The sequence below is a fragment of the Thamnophis sirtalis genome, unplaced genomic scaffold (genome assembly GCF_051295495.1).
Source record: "Thamnophis sirtalis isolate CommonGarterSnake01/CBP01778 unplaced genomic scaffold, rThaSir2_p1.2 scaffold_4, whole genome shotgun sequence".
NCBI lineage: Eukaryota > Metazoa > Chordata > Lepidosauria > Squamata > Natricidae > Thamnophis > Thamnophis sirtalis.
This window is the reverse complement of record NW_028261384.1, coordinates 138,802,690-138,824,065: the sequence shown is the minus strand read 5'-3', so window position 1 is coordinate 138,824,065 and position 21,376 is coordinate 138,802,690. Positions and strand designations below refer to the sequence as shown.

Sequence of the window (21,376 nt, the reverse complement as noted above, 5' to 3'; positions counted from 1 at the left end):
GCTGGGTGACTTTGGGCCAATCACAGGGAGTCAGTGAGTTCTAGTCCTACCTTAGGCATGAAAGCCGGCTGGGTGGCTTTGGGCCAATCACTGGGAGTCAGTGAGTTCTAGCTCTACCTTAGGCCTGAAAGCGGGCTGGGTGACTTTGGGCCAATCACCAGGAGACAGGGAGTTCTAGTCCCACTTTAGGCCTGAAAGCCAGCTGGGTGACTTTGGGCCAATCACAGGGAGTCAGTGAATTCTAGTCCTACCTTAGGCATGAAAGCCGGCTGGGTGGCTTTGGGCCAATCACTGGGAGTCAGTGAGTTCTAGCTCTACCTTAGGCCTGAAAGCGGGCTGGGTGACTTTGGGCCAATCACCAGGAGACAGGGAGTTCTAGTCCCACTTTAGGCCTGAAAGCCAGCTGGGTGACTTTGGGCCAATCACTGGGAGTCAGTGAGTTCTAGTCCCACCTTAGGCATGAAAGCCAGCTGGGTGACTTTGGGCCAATCACCGGGAGATTGGGAATTCTAGTCCCACCTCAGGCACCAAAGCTGGAAGAGTGTCTTCGGGCCATTCCCCCCCCCCTCTCTCAGCCCAACCTACCTCCCAGGGTTGTTGTGGAGAAAATAAAGAGAAAGGCATCGGATTCTTTCCCTGCCTCATTTCTCGAACGAACAGAAGACACGGGACCCAAATCAATCAATCAAATAAAAATAAATCAATAATTATTAACCTTCTCAGAGGACGTGGGTGTGTGGAAAGAACGCAGGGATATCCCTACTTGGGATATTTTTCCGGTTCCACCACAAAACCGCGGACGACAAAATCGCGGTCGACGAAAGCGCGTACGTGACGTCATCACAGCGCGACGAAAAAGATCGAAAAATGTAAAAATAAAGCGAAAACCTTACCCTAACCCCCCCAAACCTAACCCTAAACCTAACCCTAAACCTAACCCTTAACCTAACGAAAAACCTAACGCTAACCCTTAACCTAACGCTAAACATAACGCTAACGCTCTAAACCTAACCCTAACCCTTAACCTAACCCTAACCCTAACCCTTAACCTAACGCTTACCTTTATGTGAATCGGCTTGCTGTAATTTAATTTTTATTTCAATTTTTCGATCTTTTTCGTCGCGCTGTGATGACGTCACATACGCGATTTCGTCGACCGTGCTTTTGTGGAACGCGGTTTTGACGGGTCTACGATTTTTCCACCCCAAGTTAAAAATAAATAAACCCCTCACCAGCTCCTACAATGAGATTTCTTCCTTTTCTGTTTTCCGCTGGTTTTTCCCCCCCGTTCCCCCCCCCCCTTTTTCAGCGCTGATCCCTCCCGCCGGTTCCTTGAGCGTGTCGGCCCATCGATCCCCTCCTCGTGTTTTATCGGATTCCACTTAGCCCGATCAGAGTTTAAACCAGGCGAGGATTCCCTTCCCGCCGTCTCCCCCTCCTCTCCCCCAGCCCGAGCTGGATCAATGCCATTGATTTCTGCCAGCCGAGGAATTTGAGGAGGGGGGGAGCGGAGAGAGAGAGAGAGAGAAACGTGGGGATTCCCACATTAAGGACTTCGATCGCTCCAAAAAAAGAAAAAGAGAGAGAAAAACAACAGTGCCGAAGTCACACGCCGAGGATTTCCCGCCCCGCGGACGTGTCGGTCCCCGAGTTACAACCGTCAGGGAGGCTGTCCCATCGCGGCTGTCAGTCGGGACGGTGTTAAAGCAGGTCGGGTCAGGTGGATGACTTGTTTTAACAACCTAATTTGATGGTGGTGGTGGGGAGGGTCGTCGTTAAACAAATGCCGGCGTTGTTAAGCAAAGCTTGCTGAAATCGGAAGCCCAAAAGCTGGTTTTTCAACAAAACAGTGGTAAAGGCAGGTCAGGTGGTGAAGGGGGGGGGGACGGGGACAGAGTTTGAACCTCAAATCCAGGATGCAATGACGGGTAGTCCTCAACTTACGACAATCGAGCCCATGCTCCCTGTCACTAAGTGAGACATTGGTCAAGTGAGCTTGTTTTTCAACAAAACGGTGGCAAAGGCAGGTCAGGTGGTGAAGGGGGGGGGATAGAATTTGAACCTCAAATCCAGGTTCCAATGACGGGTAGTCCTCAACTTGCGACAATTGAGCCCATGCTCCGTCACTAAGTGAGACATTGGTCAAGTGAGCTGTGCCCCGCTTTCTTGCCACCGCCGTTGAGTGAGTTGAATCGCTGCACTTGGGAAGGGAGGAACACGGTTGTTAAGCAAATCATCGGATTGCAAAAAGGGAATTCACAACCGTCGTAAATATGAATCAGTTGCCAAGCGTCTAAATTCGGATCACGTGGCCCCCGGGACGCTGCAACGGTCGTTAAGTGTGAAGAATGACCCTAAGTCCTTCCCCCCCCCCCGTGCTGTGGTAACCTTGAACGGTCACTAAATGAATTGTTGTCACTCGAGGCCTACCTGTAACCCGGAAGGTAAGATTCGTCGAACTTTGAATAGTCACTAAGCAATCGGCCGTAAAGAGAGGACTACTTTCGGAATGCGAGGGGTGTTTGGGGATGAACTGCAAAAACAGCAGAGAAAAATTGAGAAGGGAACTGACCCTGATTGCCCACAAACTGGGTTCGTTAACCCGGTTAACTACCATATTTTTCAGAGTACAAGACGCACTTTTTCCCCTCAAAAAAGTGGCTGAAAATCTGGGTGCGTCTTATACACCGAATATAGCATTTTTGGCCTCCCAAAGCCCCGCCCCTTCACCAAAATGGCCATGCATAGCCTTATGGAGGCTTTCAGAGAGCTCCTGGGGGCTGGGGAGGGCAGAAATGAGCAAAGAACGGGCCATTTTTTGCCCCCCCCCCAGCCCCCAGCAGCACTCTATAAGCCTCCATAAGGCTATTCATGCCTTTAAAAATAAATGGGCCCGTTTTCGCGATAAACGGGCCGTTTTTGGGAGTTTTGCAGAGTGCAAAAACTTTTTTTTTCCTTTTGGAAAGCTCTTTAACTGATTGATGAGAATTACGTTGATCAAGTGCTGTGGCAGCAGAAACAAAGTCTTAGGTGCTGCAGATTGTCAGCGATTTCCTTCTCCAGCCCATGGATAAATAGACCTGGAAACATCTACCTACCTACCTACTCTCTCTCCCTCCTGTATTTCTCTCCCTCTCCCTCTATCTACCTACGTACCTACCTACTCTCTCTCCCTATCTACTGTATTTCTCTCTCTCCCCACCCTCTACCTACTCTCTCCCTCCCTAGCCATCTACCATATTTCTCTTTCTATTTCTTTCTATCCCTCTATCTACCTATCTACACTCTCCCTCTCCCTACTTACTGTATTTCCTACTGTATTTCTCTCTCTATCCCTTTACCTACCTACCTACCCACTCTCTCTCCCCCTAGCTATCTACTGTATTTCTCTCTCTATCCCTCTATTTACCTACCTACTCTCTCTCCCTCCCTCCTGTATTTCTCTCCCTCTCCCTACTCTTTTCTCCCTCCCTTCCTACTGTATTTCTCTATTTCTCTTTATCCCTTTATCTACCTACTCCCTCCCTCCCTCCTGTATTTCTCTTTCTCTCTATCCCACTATCTACCTACCTACTTCTCTCTCCCTAGCTATCTACTGTATTTCTCTATTTCTCTCTATCCCCCTACCTACCTATCTACACTCTTTCCCTACTTACCTACTATATTTCTATTTCTCTCTCTATCCCTTTACCTACCTACCTACCCACTCTCTCCCCCTAGCTATCTACTGTATTTCTCTCCCTCTCCCTACCTATTCTCTCTCCCTCCCTCTCTATCTACCTACCTACTTTTTTTTCAAATTTGCCTCTTCAAAACCTTGGTGTGTCTTATACTCCGGTGCGTCTTATACTCCGAAAAATATAGTGGGTTAAATTAGGGAAAAAAGTTTACTTTTCTTATCATATTTTTCAGAGTATAAGACGCACCCCCCCCAAAAAAAGAGGGTGAAAATTTGGGTGTGTCTTATACACCAAATGTAGTCCCACCCATCCACCAGCCCCCACCCTTTGGCCTCTGCCTTCCAGCAATTTGCCTCCTTGCAGCAAACAGCCTGTATCACTTTCACCACAGCCTGATTAGCACAAGCAGCTGATTGTCAGTTGGATCCTGACCATCAGCTGTTTCAGGCTGCAGAGATTGCCATTGCCTATTGCTGCCTCCGTGCGCTCCATTTTCGGCCTCCACATCCCATTTTTGGCCTCTGCATGCCCCTTTTTTTGGCCTCCGCACACCCCATTTTCCACCCATTCCAATCCCCGCCGTGCAGATGCTGAAAACGGGATGCGGAAGCCGAAAATGGAGCGCGCGGAAGCGGCAATAGGCTATGCTGTGACAATCCCTGCAGCCTGAAACAGCTGATCATCGAGGCCCAACAATCAGCTGCTTCTGCTAATCAGGCTGTGCTGGAACTGAAACTTGCTGTTTGCTGCAAGGAGGCAAAATTTTTTTCTCGTTTTCCTCCCCAAAAGCTAGGTGTGTCTTATACTTCGCAGTGTCTTATGCTCCGAAAAATACGGTAGTATTCAGAACAAGCCCCAATTTTCTTCTTCTTCTTCCTCAACTGACTTTATTATGGCTTTTCCGCCAGGAAAACAAGAAACACGACAGAGATTAAACCGGAAATGATAGCCTTTCAGCTTTATTATTAACAATATCCCATGCAGGCTAAATCGGGGTGATTCCGAGCTATTTTAGGGGTGTGCCGACCTCACTCCTGAGTAGGGAGGTTTATCGTCTCCTGCGGAAACCTGGAGGACGAGGAAGGGAAAAGAGGGGAGAGAAAGGGAGAAAGAAAGAAAGAAAGGGAATGAATTTAGTACGGGGGAAAAAATCTACCTTTAGATAGGAAGAGTTTGGGTTTCTATCAAGAGGCTAGACCTCAGTGAGGAACTGACATTCACAAGGAGCAAAGGAACTGCAGGGAATCCTCGCCTTACAACCAGAATCCCCACTGCCAAGTAAGGTGGCTGTTAAAGCGAGTCGCGTCCAATTTTACCACCTCCTCCCCCCTCTAGATTTGTTAAGTGAGCCACCGCAGTCGTTAAAACGAACCATGCGGTCGCTAAGCATATCCACCTTTCCTCATCGACTTTGGCGATTGGGAACCGGCCTGGGAAGATCCCGGATGGCGATCCTGTGATCCCAGGATGCTTTGACCGTCGTTAATATACGCAAAGCAGAGGTGGGTTCCTACCAGTTCGCACCTATTCGGTAGAACCGGTTCGTCAAATCTACCGAACCGGTTAGAAGAGGTTCCACCAGTGGACCCGGAAAGCAGGCCACACCTACAGAAGAGGTTCCAAAATTTTTTGAAACCCACCACTGCCACACACACACACACGGAGAGAGACAGACAGACTGACACAGAGAGAGAGAGAAAGAAAGGAAGAAATAAAGAACGAAAAAAGAAAGAAAAAGAGTGAGAGAGATGAAAGAAAAAAAGAAAAAAGGGACAGAGAGACAAAAGGAAGGAAAAAGAGAGAGAGAGAGAGAGAAAGAAAGGAAGAAAGAAAGAAAAAACATGGCTGGCAAGCCACTCCCACCAGGTCACATGGCTGGCAAGCCACTCCCACAAAGGAGGCCACACGCACAGAGTAGGTTCCAAATTTTTTTGAAACCCACCACTGAAGCGAAGGCCAATTGCGATCAATTCAGAGAAAACAAAACACCGAGCAGATATTCGGCGATCGATTTCGAGACTTCCCGGCTTGGAAAACCGATTCCAGGTGTTTTAATCTTTTCACTGGAAAGAATCCCAATTTGAGAATTTCCCTTCGCTTCCTCCAAACCAGCAGGCGAGACAGTGGGAATTTTGGGGTGCAAGGAAGGAAGTTTGCTAAACTTCGCAAATTTTCCGATTTAAAGTGTGTGTCTTTGTGTGTGTGTGTGAAGAGATCACTCCTCCCTTTTCATCGAGCCTTACCTTTTTTCTTTCCCCGTTTCGTGCTGACGTTCTTCCTTCTCTTTTTGGGTGGATTGAAATCCTGTAAAGAGGAACAGAAGAAAAAGAAATAAGAGGAAAGAGAAAATGATAAGAGAAAGAGGAATCTAAGGATCAGCTAAAGGTAAAGGTTCCCCTCGCACATATGTGCTGGTTGTTCCCGACTCTAGGGGGCGGCGCTCATCTCCATTTCAAAGCCGAAGAGCCAGCGCTGTCCGAAGACGTCTCCGTCAGTGACGTGCGGTCAGCTTTAGCCCTGGTGAGGCACTTTTTAGACTTGTGGGCTTCAACTCCCAGAATTCCTCAGCCGGGCATGCTCAGTTCCGATTTAAAGCGACAGCATTTTTCCCCCTTGCAAAATAAGTTTCCCCCTTCTTTTTCTTCTCCCTCCCCCTCCTTCCTCCCTCTCTCCCTCCCTCCCCCCTCTCTCAAACAGACAGACGCACACAGAGAACTTCGATCCCTCTCTCATTCACTCACTCTCAAACACAAACACAGAAGTTGGATTGGATATATTTTCCAAAGGCTTGAAAGCAGCTCCTCTGCCATACCCCCCCCCCCCGCTGCCTTCCGGACAAACTTTTTGAATTCCTCCCCCCTCCCCACACGGACCTTTTCCAGCTGTTTCAGAGATGATTTCAACTCTGCTTCTCCCCGCCCTGCCCTCCCCTCTTGAAAAGCCAGAGCTCTGTCAGACTGAGCTAGTTGCTCCCAGAGAACTCTAAAAATGCCCTCTACAGGAGGGCGAGAGAACACGTGCCTCATTTGCATAAAGAATTCTTTGCTTGTTAACCCTTGCTTAACTCTTAAAAGGCGAAAAATTCCTTATGCAAAAGAGGCCCCTAGTTCTCTGGCCTCCTCCTAGTTAATACTGAGAGCAGACACCAAGCCACTGTGACTTGAAATCTGGTAGCAACTACCTTGGTTTTAATTGTTTTAAGAAAATTATTTAAAATCCTTTTCTTTCCCTGAGGAGACTGGTGAGGCCCCGCCTCCCTTGCCTCTAGTGACTGCACGTCCCTGGTCTCAGTGGTCATGTGGCCAGCCTGACTCAATGCTGAAGGCACACGGAACGCTGCTCCCTTCCAACCAAAGGTGGTACCTATTTTTCTACTTGCATTTTTTACGTGTTTTCGAACTGCTGTTGGCAGAAGCTGGGACAAGGCACGGGAGCTCCCTCCGTTACGTAGCGCTAGGGATTCGAACTGCTCAACTGCCGACCTTTCTGATCAACAAGCTCAGCGTCTTAGCCACTGAGCCACCATGTCCCTCAAGGATAGAGAAGGGAATTCCCATGTTCAGGAGATGAACTGATAGTGCTCCATTAACGACTGAAACAACGGGCGGAATTTTGATTGTAAATCATTGCAGGCGTTCAGCAGGTTGTTGTTATGTGACCGGATTAGAGCCGAGGTGGCGCAGTGGTTAAATGCAGCACTGCAGGCTACTGCTAGATCAGCAGTTCAGCGGTTCAAATCTCACCGGCTCAGGGTTGACTCAGCCTTCCATCCTTCCGAGGTGGGTAAAATGAGGACCCAGATTGTTGGGGGCAATATGCTGACTCTCTGTAAACCGCTTAGAAAGGGCTGAAAGCCCTATGAAGCGGTATATAAGTCTACTGCTATTGCTATTGCTATTCAAGTTCCACTCCCACAATTCCCTAGCCAGCATGGGGGTTAGCAACCGCAGCAAGTTTAAAATAGATGGGACTTCAACGCCCCGAATTCCCCAATGCTAACGCAGTCCTTTTGATATGTATGCCCATTGTGGATTGCAGGCTCTCTTCTAATCCCTTTCTCTGCAATCTCTCCGCTCCAGGAGCCTGGAGGAAAAAACTACAGTGATGACTGGCTGGTAGTGGGAAGGTTTACGGGCATAGATCAGCACCATGCTAGAAAGCGGGAGATCCTGAGTTCAAGTCCAACTTCGGCACGGAAGCCAGCTAAGTGGACTTTGAGCCCGTCACCAGGAGACAGTGACTTCTAGTCCTGTATTAGGAATGAAAGGCTGTAGTTCTAAACCAATCACAAAGAGACAATGAATTTTAGTCCAGCCTTAGCACAACAGCCAGATGGGTGATTTTGGCCCAATCCACCAGGAGACAGTGACTTCTAGTCCTGCCTTAAGTATGAAAGCTCGCTGGGTGACGTTAGGCCAAACACCAGGAGACCGGGAGTTGTAGTTCTGTTTTGGGCATGAAAGCCAACTGCGGGACTTTGGGCCAATCACCGGGAGTCGGTGAGTTCTAGTCCTGCCTTAGATATGAAAGCTCGCTTGGGTGACATTAGGCCAAACACCAGGAGACCGAGAGTTGTAGTTCTGTTTTGGGCATGAAAGCCAATTGGGGGAATTTGGGCCAATCACCGGGAGTCGGTGAGTTCTAGTCCTGCCTTAGATATGAAAGCTCGCTTGGGTGACGTTAGGCCAAACACCAGGAGACCGGGAGTTGTAGTTCTGTTTTGGGCATGAAAGCCAACTGGGGGACTTTGGGCCAATCACCGGGAGTCGGTGAGTTGTTATCCCGCCTTAGGTACGAAAGCCAGCTGGATGACTTTGGCCAGTCCCTCCCTCCTAGTCCACCCCACCCCGCAAGGGTATTGTGGAGATGGGGGAAAGAGGAAAAGGGGGTGTTGGATATTTCCCCCACCTTGAGCTACTTGTCAAAAGATACCAGGCCGCCAAGGTGTATCACGATAATGTTCACGAAAAGCCCCCCCCCTTTCTCCTTCCCTGCCCAACATGGCTCACTTGCGTCGAGCCATCTTTCCCACTTCCTGCCCCATCACTAACACCGCCTTTACAGTTGTGGGGTCCATCTCCCCCACTTTACCACTTTAGATGAAATATGGAACCCAAGATAATCCAATTGCGTCCTGTGGAATTCACATTTAGACAATTTAATGTATAAATGTGCGTCCAGCAACTTTTTAAGCACTTGACGTACAAGGGGTACATGGTTCTCTGTTGTGGCCCAGCAGGAGCCGTTGGAGCTGCCACCAGACTCCGACAGCGAGGGGCCCTATGAGTCAGTTCTGGAGGATGTGGAGGACCCTGGACAGGGTTTCGACTCCAAGCAGGGCGCAGAAAGGCTGGTTGGCCACCAGGAGGCACCTGAGCCTTGGACCAGTGGGGAGGAGACAAGGGAGAGTGAGCCGGATGCCAGCAGTGAGTTGTTCCTGGATGCCCGGCACCGAAGAGCTAATAGGCGTCAGGAACAGTTGCGCAGTTACAGGAGGTAATTGCACTCAGCTGGTGGTCATTAGGCTCCTCTCCAGACTATAAAAAGACTGCTTGTGCACACGCCCCTCTTGCAGAAGTCAACACAGGAACGAATGTTGGAGAACATTTTTGTGAGCTTGGCAGGCTGGATTGCTGCCAGGGCTTATCTGTGCCGGTTTGCTGCCAAGGACCTGTCTGTCTGTTAATAAATTGCGTAAAGTATCTTTGGCTCGGAGTGTGCTTTGGTGTGGAACGAGGGAGGTCAGAACAGTTCTCCATGGTCTTGGTATATATAAGGATATCGTCTAAATAGACGAGTACCCCTTGATACAGATGCTCATACAGCACCCTCTCAGAACCTCACCAACCCCCCTTCCCATCTCAACGATAAGGCAGACCCAATAAACTTACTTCTCCCAGAGACGGGGTGGCCCCCGTGAGGGCGCTGATGTCCCCGAAGTGGGTGAGGGAGCTGAGCTGGGAGCCGAGGACCCCTCCTCGTCTACGCCGGGCTTTCTCCTTCCGGGTCACGTTGAGACGGACCATCATGCTCTCCTCGTACTTGGTCCTGTGATGAGACAAGAAGACGGGGAGATGTTTGGACAGCCGAGGCCGATGAAGACAGCAAGGCGGATGGCGCTCCGAGGTAGACTGCGTCTGCCACTGGAGGCTCCGCTCGGCACCACGGGAATTCCTGCTTCAAAATCTGTTGATGCCTCTCCCATTAGGCCCTTCCACAGTGCTTTCTCCTATCAAAGCTTGGGCCCCCAACCCATAAAGCTTCTACTTTTCCAACTTTGCCCAAAAACTCGGGATTTCTCCATTTGTCCTCTCAAGCCCGAATACTATGTTTCCCCAAAAATAAGACAGGGACTTATTTTCTTTTGACGCTTGGCCTTATTTTCAGGGAGGTATTATTTTTGAGGTGCAGGAGGTGGCAAGTGTGGTCACCTCCTGGCTGCTGCTGTGTTGCTATATTTTCGGGGAGGGCCGATTTTCGAGGAAGGGCTTATTTTACTGCATGCGCTCAAAAGCCCGATTGGTCTTATTATCTGGGGAGGTCTTATTTTCAGGGAAACAGGGTATATTTTGGAAACTTTGAACCCTGGGCGTTTCGCCACACGCCTGGAGCTGCAAACCGTCGAGTATTTTAAGCCAATGGGATCTACACATGAAGGTACCGGGCTAGAAAGCAGGTGACGGTGAATTCTAGTCCTGCCTTCGGCATGAAAGCTGACTGGGTGACTTGGAACCAATCACCGGGAGGCGGTGAGTTCTAGTTTCGCCTTGCCCATTAACAGCTGGGAAGTGAATTTTGGGTAAATCACCAGGAGACGGTGAGTTCTAGTCTTGCCTTAGATGTGAAAGCTGACTGGGTGACTTGGAGCCAATCACCGGGAGGCGGTGAGTTCTAGTTTCACCTTGGGCGTTAAAAGCTGGGTGGTGAATTTTGGGTAATTCACCAGGAGGCGGTGAGTTCTAGTCCTGTCTTAGATGTGAAAGCTGACTGGGTGACTTGGAGCCAATCACCGGGAGGTGGTGAGTTCTAGTTTCACCTTGGGCGTTAAAAGCTGGGTGGTGAAACCAGGAGAGGGTGAGTTCTAATCCTGCCTTAGGGATGAAAGCCCTGGGTGACTTTGGGCCAATCACTGGGAAATGGTGAGTTCTAGTCCAGCCTTAGGTACGAAAGCCACTAGGTGACTATGGGGCAATCGCTGGAAGAGGGTGAGTTCTAGTTCCGCCTTAGGGATGAAACCCACTGGGTGTCTTTCGGCAATTACCAGAAGACATTTGAGTTCTAGTCCCACCTCAGACATGAAAACTGGCTGAGTGATGTTGGGCCAATAACCAGGAGACTGTGAGTTCTAGTCCCGTCTCCGGCATGAAAACTGACTTGATTCAGTCCCTCTATGTCCAGCCCGCCTCACAGAGTGGTTGTTGTGAGGAATCTAGGCAGGACGAAGGAATGTTTTGTGCATTCATCACTCTGAATTATTTGTAAGGACCTAAATCTATTATCTTTTATCTCTATCTCTCTATATAAAGGCTGTATGTATGTTCCAGGATAACTCTGGAACACCTGGCCCGTTAAGGAGCACGAGTGCGGCATCCTAGAGCGGCAATTGTTTGTGATGTCATGGTAGGGGGAAGGGAGAGCCTGGGCCGTTAAGGAGAGCGAGTGCGGCGTCCTAGAGCGGCAATTGTTTGTGATGTCAGTTCCTTCGCAGCTTCCTCTAGAAAGCCAGATGTGACGTACGCCCTCTAGTGGACCAATGGGGAAGCGCCTGATGGATTTGGAACAAAGTGCCAGGATTGTAGACAGGGCGGGAAAGTGGAGCACATGGGAGGGGGAAGAGAGAGGGCAGGGATGATGGGCATGGGAGTAGGGGTGGGGGGAAGGCCCCTCTCAATGGCTCCGTCAAACAAACGCTTTGACATCTATAAATACCCGTGTTATCAGCCAGTAAATAAATAAAACCCGCCACCCGTTTCCTTATGAGCAACAGGCTGATGCTGTCATCCTCCTCCCGCCTGGTCTGGCCCTTCCCTCCTCCCTCACTAACCGATGCTCATCCTCCCGGTTCTGTCGGGCCGTGTGAGCGTGATGCCCTTCCCGGATCTCTTCCGGAGCGTCGGAATACTGTTCCTTCAGCTCCCGGATGATGGAGCTGCTAAGTGCTCGCTTTTTGGCTTGTTCCGCCATCTTCTTCTCTCTCTCCATCTCGGTTTCATCTGCAAGAGACAGACAAGAGAGGGACGTTCGTGCAGGATTAAAGCTACCTGGTTTGTTCTTTCTTACGTCGCGACGCCAAACTCTATCCCTCCCGTTCCACAACCAGGTTTAGAATAGAATAGAATAATAACTTGATGGTCACTTTGAATGTAACACCAATCGGCATACATTAAAGGGAGATTTAATTTCATATCGTGACCCGTCAAAAGGGCGAACGACAAAACCGCGCCCGACTAAACCGCATCGCTGATGTCATCAACGTGGCGACAACAGCCAGCGCGGAGGAAGAAGGGCGCTTTAAATAGCGCGTTGAAAGAAAGCCGATTCAACTTAAGGTAAGGGTTAGGTTTAGGTTTAGGGTTAGGTTAAGGGTTAGGTTTAGGTTTAGGATTAGGTTTAGGGGTTAAGTTTAGGTTTAGGGTTTACATCGTGCTTCTGTCTCCACGCTGTTGTTGCCCTGTTGATGACGTCAGCGACGCAGTTTAGTCGTTCGCGGTTTTGTCGTTCGCCCTTTTGTCGGTAAACCATTTGATCTCCACCTCCAATACACATTACATAACAGAATAAATAAATAAATACCGTATTTTTCAGTGTAGAAGACGCTCCGAAGTATAAGATGCATCTAGCTTTTGGGGAGGAAAACAAGAAAAAAAAAATCTGCCTCTCTTTCCCACCAATTCGCCTCCTCGCAGCAAACAGTAAGTTTCAGTTTCACTACAGCCTGATTAGCACAAGCAGCTGATTGTTGGTTGGATTGGCCTCCCAACGATCAACTGTTTCAGGCTGCAAGGATTGCCTTAGTCTATTGCCGCCTCTGCGCGCCCCATATTTGGCCTCCGCATCCCATTTTCAGCCTCTGCATACCTCGTTTTAGGCCTCTGCGCGCCCCCTTTCCCACCCGTTCCAGGTGGCAGGGAGTGGAATGGGTGGAAAACGGGGTGCACGCAGGCCGAAATTGGGATGCAGAAGCCGAAGATGGGGCACACGGAAGCAGCAATAGGCAATGGCAAACACTGCACCCTGAAACAGCTGATGGTCGGGAGGCCAATCCAACCAACAACCAGCTCCTTGTGCTAATCAGGCTGTGCTGTTCGCTGCAAGGAGGCAAATTGCTGGGAGGCAGAGTGTGGGCGAGGCTAAATTCAGTGTATAAGACGCACCCACATTTTACCCTCTTTTAGGGGAGGGGGGGAGGCGGAAAGTGTGTCTTATACTCCGAAAAATACGGTACAGAATTATGCATATGCCTATATATATTCTATGTCACAAACATCACAATCTAGCTTGAATATACACATAAACATGGTGGGGGGCGGAGGGGAAGAATCCTGCGAATTTAGAAGACGGATGGCCTAAGGAACAAAGCCGCTACAGGATCCAGTACTTCTGCTAAAGATACTTCGAAGCCCCCTCCCAGAGGTTGTAAAGTGGGTATGTGGGGGGTCTCTTAACAATTCTTCGAGCTCCAAGCATATAAGCAACATCCTGAACCACCAGGAAGCGAGCTTCCTATGATCTTCTCTGCTGTCCTCACCACTCTCTGTAGGGGCTTTCTATCCGAGGCGCTGCGGCCACCAAACCAAACAGGGATGCAGTTTGTTAAAACGCTCTCAATTGTGCCTCGGCAAAAAGTCGCCAGGACAAAAGGAGAAAGATGTGCTCTCCTCATCCGACGCAGGAAATGCAGATGCTGTTTCACACGTTTCACTAAGGATGATGTCCACCAGAGCCTTCAGCCACTAAGGTTTCATTCTTACTGTAATGCACGGGGACCAGGCGAGGCGGGACGTATTTCCGGATGCCTCCTTTGGACATCTCTTTCCCAGGAGTCTTGGCGGTACCGCCACCCTCTTCTTCCTCGTCTCCGTCTTCCGAGTCGCTGAGCTGGGAATGAGATGGGAGAATTGCAAGAATTTCGTTCAATTCAAGAGCAGATCAATGTTTCTTAATCTAGGCGACTTTAAGAGGCGCGGACTTCAACTCCCAGAATTCCCAAGGCAGTGGGTGGACTGCCACACTCACAATTCTATCCAGCCAGCGTTTGCGGACTTAAAATTCCCACACTTTGGGCTGATCACCAGGAGACGGGGAGTTCTAGTCCCGCCTTAGACATGAAACCCAGCTGGTTGACTCTGGGCCAATCACCAGGAGATGGTGAGTTCTAGTTCCGCCATAGAGATGAAAGGTGGCTGGGACACTTTGGGCCAATCATCAGGAGACAGTGGGTTCTACTCCCGCCTCAGGCATGAAAGCTGGCTGGGTGAGTTTGGGCCAATCACCAGGAGACAGTGAGTTCTAGTCCCGCCTCAGGCATGAAAGCCGGCTGGGTGACTTTGGGCCAATCACCAGGAGATGATAAATTCTAGTCCCGCCTCAAGCATGAAAGCTGGCTGGGTGAGTTTGAACCAATCAGCAGGAGACGGTGAGTTCTAGTCCCACCTCAGGCATGAAAGCCGGCTGGGTGACTTTGGGCCAATCACCAGGAGACAGTGAGTTCTAGTCCCGCCTCAGGCATGAAAGCCGGCTGGGTGACTTTGGACCAATCACCAGATGATAAATTCTAGTCCCGCCTTAGACATGCCCCAGGTAAGGCTGTACAGGAAGTCCTCAATTTACAACCACAATTGAGCCCTACAATTTCTGTTGTTAAATGGGACAGTTGCGACGAGAATTTTGCCCGATTTTACGACCTTTCTCGCCACGGGTGTTAAGCGAATCACTGCGGTTGTTACGTTAGTGAATCCAGCTTCCCCCTTGACTCTGCGATCACACGACCCCGGGATACTGCGACCGTCGTAAATGCGAATCAGTTGTCGAGTGTCCCAATTTGGATCAGGATGCCGCAAGGATCGTTAAGTGCGGATGAATGGTCCTAACGTCGAATGGTCGCTCAATGAACCGTTGTAAGTTGAGGACTACCTGTATTCCAATCTTTCTCTCTTTTCTTACCTTGCTAACCAAGTTATCCGGATTTGGTTTGTACTTCAAGGGATCGTCATCAGCTGAAAGGAGAAGAAATCACCGAAAACCGGTTCAATACCGCTCCATTTTTCCACTCCATCCCTCCAAATCCCCCATGACTTACCCAGCCCCCCAGTAAAAACCGCCTTCACCATTTTGTCCACCTGATATTTCAGTTTCTGCTCAATCGGACGCATCTTCTCCAACACCTGTGACACCCCCCCACCAAAAAAAAATAAATTATTGAAAAATAAACCGGCCTTCTTTCATTCGGTCATGTATGTCACAGGGTCCCATGAAGCACGAGCGCTTATCAAGAAAAGGGCATTTTTCGATGCCCTCCCAATTTATTTTATTTAAATACATCCTTGTTTCTCAAATCTGGCAGCTTTGAAGACGGGTGGACTTCAACTCCCAGAATTCCACAGCCAGCAGTCTCAGCTGAGGAATTCTGGGAGTTGAAGTCCACCCATCTTAACATCACTGAGGTTGCTAACAGCCATGCTGGCTGCGGAATTCTGGGAGTTGAAGTCCACCCATTTTCAATTTACTAAGGTTCCTACAAGCCATATTGGCTGGGGAATTCTGGGAGTTGAAGTCCACTCATCTTCAATTTACTAAGGTTCCTACAAGCCATATTGGCTGGGGAATTCTGGGAGTTGAAGTCCACCCATCTTAAAGTTACTAAGGTTGCTAACAGCCTGACCGGCTGAGGAATTCTGGGAGTTGAAGTCCACCTATTTTCAATTTATAAGGTTCCTAAGAGCCATATTGGCTGGGGAATTCTGGGAGTTGAAGTCCACCCATTTTTAATTTACTAAGGTTCCTAAGAGCCATATTGGCTGGGGAATTCTGGGAGTTGAAGTCCACCCATCTTGAAGTTACTAAGGTTGCTAACAGCCTGACCGGCTGAGGAATTCTGGGAGTTGAAGTCCACCCATTTTCAATTTACTAAGGTTCCTAAGAGCCATATTGGCTGGGGAATTCTGGGAGTTGAAGTCCACCCATCTTAACATCACTGAGGTTGCTAACAGCCATGTTGGCTGCGGAATTCTGGGAGTTGAAGTCCACCCATCTTCAATTTACTAAAGTTCCTACAAGCCATATTGGCTGGGGAATTCTGGGAGTTGAAGTCCACTCATCTTCAATTTACTAAGGTTCCTACAAGCCATATTGGCTGGGGAATTCTGGGAGTTGAAGTCCACCCATCTTAAAGTTACTAAGGTTGCTAACAGCCTGACCGGCTGAGGAATTCTGGGAGTTGAAGTCCACCTATTTTCAATTTATAAGGTTCCTAAGAGCCATATTGGCTGGGGAATTCTGGGAGTTGAAGTCCACCCATTTTTAATTTACTAAGGTTCCTAAGAGCCATATTGGCTGGGGAATTCTGGGAGTTGAAGTCCACCCATCTTGAAGTTACTAAGGTTGCTAACAGCCTGACCGGCTGAGGAATTCTGGGAGTTGAAGTCCACCCATTTTCAATTTACTAAGGTTCCTAAGAGCCATATTGGCTGGGGAATTCTGGGAGTTGAAGTCCACCCATCTTAACATCACTGAGGTTGCTAACAGCCATGTTGGCTGCGGAATTCTGGGAGTTGAAGTCCACCCATCTTCAATTTACTAAAGTTCCTACAAGCCATATTGGCTGGGGAATTCTGGGAGTTGAAGTCCACTCATCTTCAATTTACTAAGGTTCCTACAAGCCATATTGGCTGGGGAATTCTGGGAGTTGAAGTCCACCCATCTTAAAGTTACTAAGGTTGCTAACAGCCTGACCGGCTGAGGAATTCTGGGAGTTGAAGTCCACCTATTTTCAATTTATAAGGTTCCTAAGAGCCATATTGGCTGGGGAATTCTGGGAGTTGAAGTCCACCCATTTTTAATTTACTAAGGTTCCTAAGAGCCATATTGGCTGGGGAATTCTGGGAGTTGAAGTCCACCCATCTTGAAGTTACTAAGGTTGCTAACAGCCTGACCGGCTGAGGAATTCTGGGAGTTGAAGTCCACCCATCTTCAATTTACTAAGGTTCCTACAAGCCATATTGACTGGGGAATTCTGGGACTTGAAATCCACCCATCTTAAAGTTACTAAGGTTCCTCACAGCCATATTGGCTGGGGAATTCTGGGAGTTGAAGTCCCCCCATTGTAAAAAGCTAATGGACCAGATAGATCTCCCTGCAGAGGTCCAGGATGGCTCGTACCGTCCGCGTTTCCACCAACCGCAGTAAAGCAGGATGGTTGGCCACAGAATGTCCAGAGGTCTTCTCCAACATCAATTGGGAGAGATCTTGAATGTAGAGGAGCAGGAGATGGTCCTTCACGTCCAGGAAACTGAGGCCCTGGTGGGAGGAGAAAAGGAGGCCGGTGAGCCGTAGGGAAGATTGACAGCCTTGAGTGGAGAGGAACAGAATTTAAGTATGAGATTACCACCGTAGAAGAAACATTATCTGGCATGGACACAGAGCAGATTTGCTGCAGACAAAGTTCACAGTAGAAACAGAATGGATAGTCCTCGAACTTACAACAGTTCGTTTAGTGACTGCCCAAAGTTACGACGGCACTGAAAAAAGGGACATTATGACTGTTTTTAGCATTTACTAGCTGATAACTCGGCGTTCCCCCGGGTATCTATTTATGCCAATCCATTAACATCGCCACAATTTCTAATGTTGGATTTTCTCCCTTACCAGAGGGGGCCCCCGTTGTGGATTACTGCGAAGTCGTTACCATGGCAACTCCATAGCGCTGTACAGTAGAAGCCATTTTAAGGCACAACAGGCTGTATCTTAACAGAACACACACCCCAAGGGGTTTTAGGGGTGTCTTAACCCCGCAGTATTTGTTTCCAGAGAGCAAGTCATCTGTGTACCAACTTTGGTTTAAATTCCTCGAGGCGTTCCAGAGTTATGCTGGAATATGCATAGAATCATTTTAATATATATATAGAGAGATGATATCTCTGTAGTCAAATGATCAACATTTAAATACTCGGCAACTGACCCATATTTACGATGGTTGCAGCGTCCCGGGGGTCATGCGATTCCCCTTTTGATGAGCAAAACCCACGGGGAAGCCAGATTCGCTTAACAACCGGGCGACTCCCTTAACAACGGCAGCGATTCGCTTACCAACCGGTGGCAAGAAAGGTCGCAAAACGGGGCAAAGCTCACTGAACAACTGCCTCGCTTAGCAACAGGAACGGGCTCAATTGTGGCCGTAAGGCGAGGACCGCCTGCATTGGCCCGCCCCCGTCTCCATTCGTTCAACAGTTGGGTTTTTTTTTTAACCTTTTCGGTGGGTAATCGCCTGCTCGTATCTTCCGCGTTAAATGTTGTACGTGATGAGTAACGGCAGCCACCTGTTATCAACAAAAGAGAAGATTTGCAGCTCGGGGTTGAAAGGAAGGGTTCCACCACAAAACCGCGCCCAACTAAACCGCGTCGCTCACGTCATCAACAGGGCGACAACAGCGCAGAGACAGAAGCACGCTGTAAACCCTAAACCTAAAATTAACCCCTAAACCTAACCCCCCTAAACCTAACCCTTAACCTAACCCTAACCCTTAACCTAACCCTAACCCTTAACCTAACCCTAACCCTTAACTTAACCCTTAACCTAACCCTTAACCTAACCCTAACCCTTAACCTAATCCTAACCCTTAACCTAACCCTAACCCTTAACCTAACGCTAAACCTAATCCTAACCCTAACCCTAAACCTAACCCAACCCTAAACCTAATCTTAACCCATAACCTAACCCATAACCTAACCCTAACCCTAACCCTAACCCTAACCCTAACCCTTAACCTAACCCTAATCCTAACCCTTAACCTAACCCTAATCCTAACCCTTAACCTAACCCTAACCCTTAACCTAACCCTTAACCTAACCCTAAACCTAACCCTAATCCTAACCCTTAACCTAACCCTAATCCTAACCCTTAACCTAACCCTAACCCTTAACCTAACCCTTAACCTAACCCTAAACCTAACCCTAACCCTAAACCTAACCCTTACCTTAAGTTGAATCGGCTTGCTTTCAAAGCGCTATTTAAAGCGCCCTTCTTTCTCCGCGCTGGCTGTTGTCACCCTGTTGATGACGTCAGCGACACGGTTTAACCGGGCGCGGCTTAGTCGAGCGCGGTTTTGACGGGTCACGGAAAGGAAGAGTTCTTGGTGGCATCTGAGAAAATGTGTTCTGACCTAGGCTTCGTGACGTAGACTCCGCGTCCCGATAAAACCTCTTTTATTTAGGCTAAAGGGAATTCCTCTCCAGCCAACAACAGTCTTTCAAGAGATTTCACAACTAAAGACCTCGATCGGGCTTGGAGAGCTGCCGGGCCGATATCTTCCAAACGCCAAGATGTAGCAGCAATTCCTTGGCAGGGAGTCAGGAACAGATCTTCCCCTTAACTAACTGTCTCCTGCCGTGACCCGACAAAAAGGCGAACGGCAAAACTGCGTCGCTAAAACCGCGACGTCATCAATGCGCCGCCAACAGCGCGTCGACAGAAGGGCGATTTACAACAGCGCATCGGCAGAAGGGCGATTTACAACAGCGCGTCGGCAGAAGGGCGATTTAAGTTAAGGTAAGGGTTATGTTTAGCGTTACGTTTAGGGTTAGCGTTACGTTTAGGGTTAGCGTTACGTTTAGTTTTACAGCGCACTTCTGTCGACGCACTGTTGTCGGCGCGATTCAGCGCTCATTCGTCGGAGCGCTTTAGAACACACGGATTTGTCACCGCGGATTTGTCGTTCGCCCTTTTGTCAGTGAACCGTCTCCTGCAAACTCCCCTCCCCTTTTCTCCTCTTTATTCCCCATGGGAGGGGCCATTCACCGTCCACCTGTGCCTTTATATCCGAGTCAACCCTTGTTCCTTAGCTCTTCCCTTCTCCTGACAGCTCTGGGTATGCGCACACTGGGAACAGGCTCCAGTTGCTCTTCTGCCTCACTGATCTCCAACTCCAAAGGCAGCTGATAACTGTCAGACGGCCTTGGCCCCATTTCTGCCTCCGACACGGAGCCCTCCTCCGAGCTTTCCCCAGACACCAGGAGTGTCCCATGTTCCTCCTCAACCTCTTCAGTGTCTGAGTCTGCCACAACAGCATATTCTTTTGTAGATGTTTCATTACCCAATTAGGTAACACCATCAAATGCTAGTAAGGAGTGCTGTTTTAATATCAACGGACAGCAAACAGCACTCAGCAGCACGGATGATGTTACCTAGTTGGGTAATGAAATGTCTGCAATCCCCTCTCCCCCCAACAAGGAAGTTCAGAAAGCACCAAGAATCATTTGCAACCCCAACCAAGGAAGGAAGAAGCAAAATCACATTTATTTATTTTGTTTTTGGAAAAGGGAGAGAAGAAAGACAGCCAGTTGCCAAAGCTGGAACGGGGCTGAACGTTTTTAGGTAGCAGGAAAAGTAAAATCTTTGTCTCACCTGTTCTTGGAGAGATTTGAACAGGTTTAGGGCTGTGGGTAAATCAGCTTCCACCATATCCTGAAACAGACAAGAAAATACAGACAGGGGAGGGGGGGAAATAAAAAATCAATTTCTGAGTCTCAGAGTTATTCCACGATACGATACACTAGCAGAGTTGGAAGGGACCTTGGAGGTCTTCTAGTCCAACCCCCTGCCTAGGCAGGAAATCCTATACCGTTTCAGACAAATGGCTATCCAACATCTTCTTAAAGACTTCCAATGTTGGGGCATTCACAACTTCTGGAGGCAACTTCCGTTCCGCTGGTTAATTGTTCTCACTGTCAGGAAATTCCTCCTCAGTTCTAAGTTGCTTCACTCCTTGATTAGTTTCCACCCATTGCTTCTTGTTCTACCCTCAGGTGCCTTGGAGAATAGCTTGACTCCCTCTTCTTCGTGGCAACCTCTGAGATATTGGAAGACTGCTATCATGTCTCCCCTAGTCCTTCTTTTCATCAAACTAGACATACCCAGTTCCTGCAACCGTTCTTCCTATGTTTTAGCCTCCAGTCCCCTAAGCATCTTTGTTGCTGTGGTGACTAAAACTGGATGCAATAGTCCAAGGGTGGTCTTGTTTTGTCACCCAAAATGCACCCCCTCCCATTACCCCACTAAAATCCAAGCAAATTTCTTTCTCAGTTTATCACCGTGAACCCTCCAGTTTTTAAACAGCCTCCTTTCCAAGAAAGCATGCACAAAGCTGGATGGCAAATTTGCAAAAGGAGATCCCAGAGCTCATCTTTCATTTAAACCTTAAATTCATACTATTTTTTTGAACAAGCCAATCCACACGTTCCTCTTAAGACTTGTATTTCACATCCCTGTTTTAAAATCCTTCCGCCCAAAGTCTTTTCACAAAGTTTTCCTCCCCGAGACACAAAAGGGACTGAAATCACTGCATCTGAATTTAAACCAGTTGTATCAGCAACAGGTCCATCGATTATGGAGGGAAAAGAGGAATGGGGCAAGAAGGAAAGACTAAATAGAGGAAAAAAGGGAGAGGGGGAGAAGGAAAGAATGAATAGAGGAAGAAAGAGAG

General features: G+C 48.7%; 1 protein-coding gene across 1 annotated transcript; it reads right to left on the bottom strand.

Moving 5' to 3' along the window:
• Positions 1–4,611: 4,611 nt before the first annotated feature.
• Positions 4,612–20,364, bottom strand: LOC106555073 (neuroguidin; the record flags this gene model as incomplete). Its single annotated transcript, XM_087715021.1, has 10 exons — positions 4,612–4,748; positions 5,924–5,984; positions 9,572–9,728; positions 11,725–11,893; positions 13,652–13,778; positions 14,844–14,896; positions 14,980–15,064; positions 17,058–17,197; positions 18,145–18,214; positions 20,299–20,364. Coding segments are annotated over 10 exons (948 nt in total), but the record flags the coding sequence as incomplete, so codon positions are not given.
• Between the last annotated feature and the right edge of the window lie 1,012 nt (positions 20,365–21,376).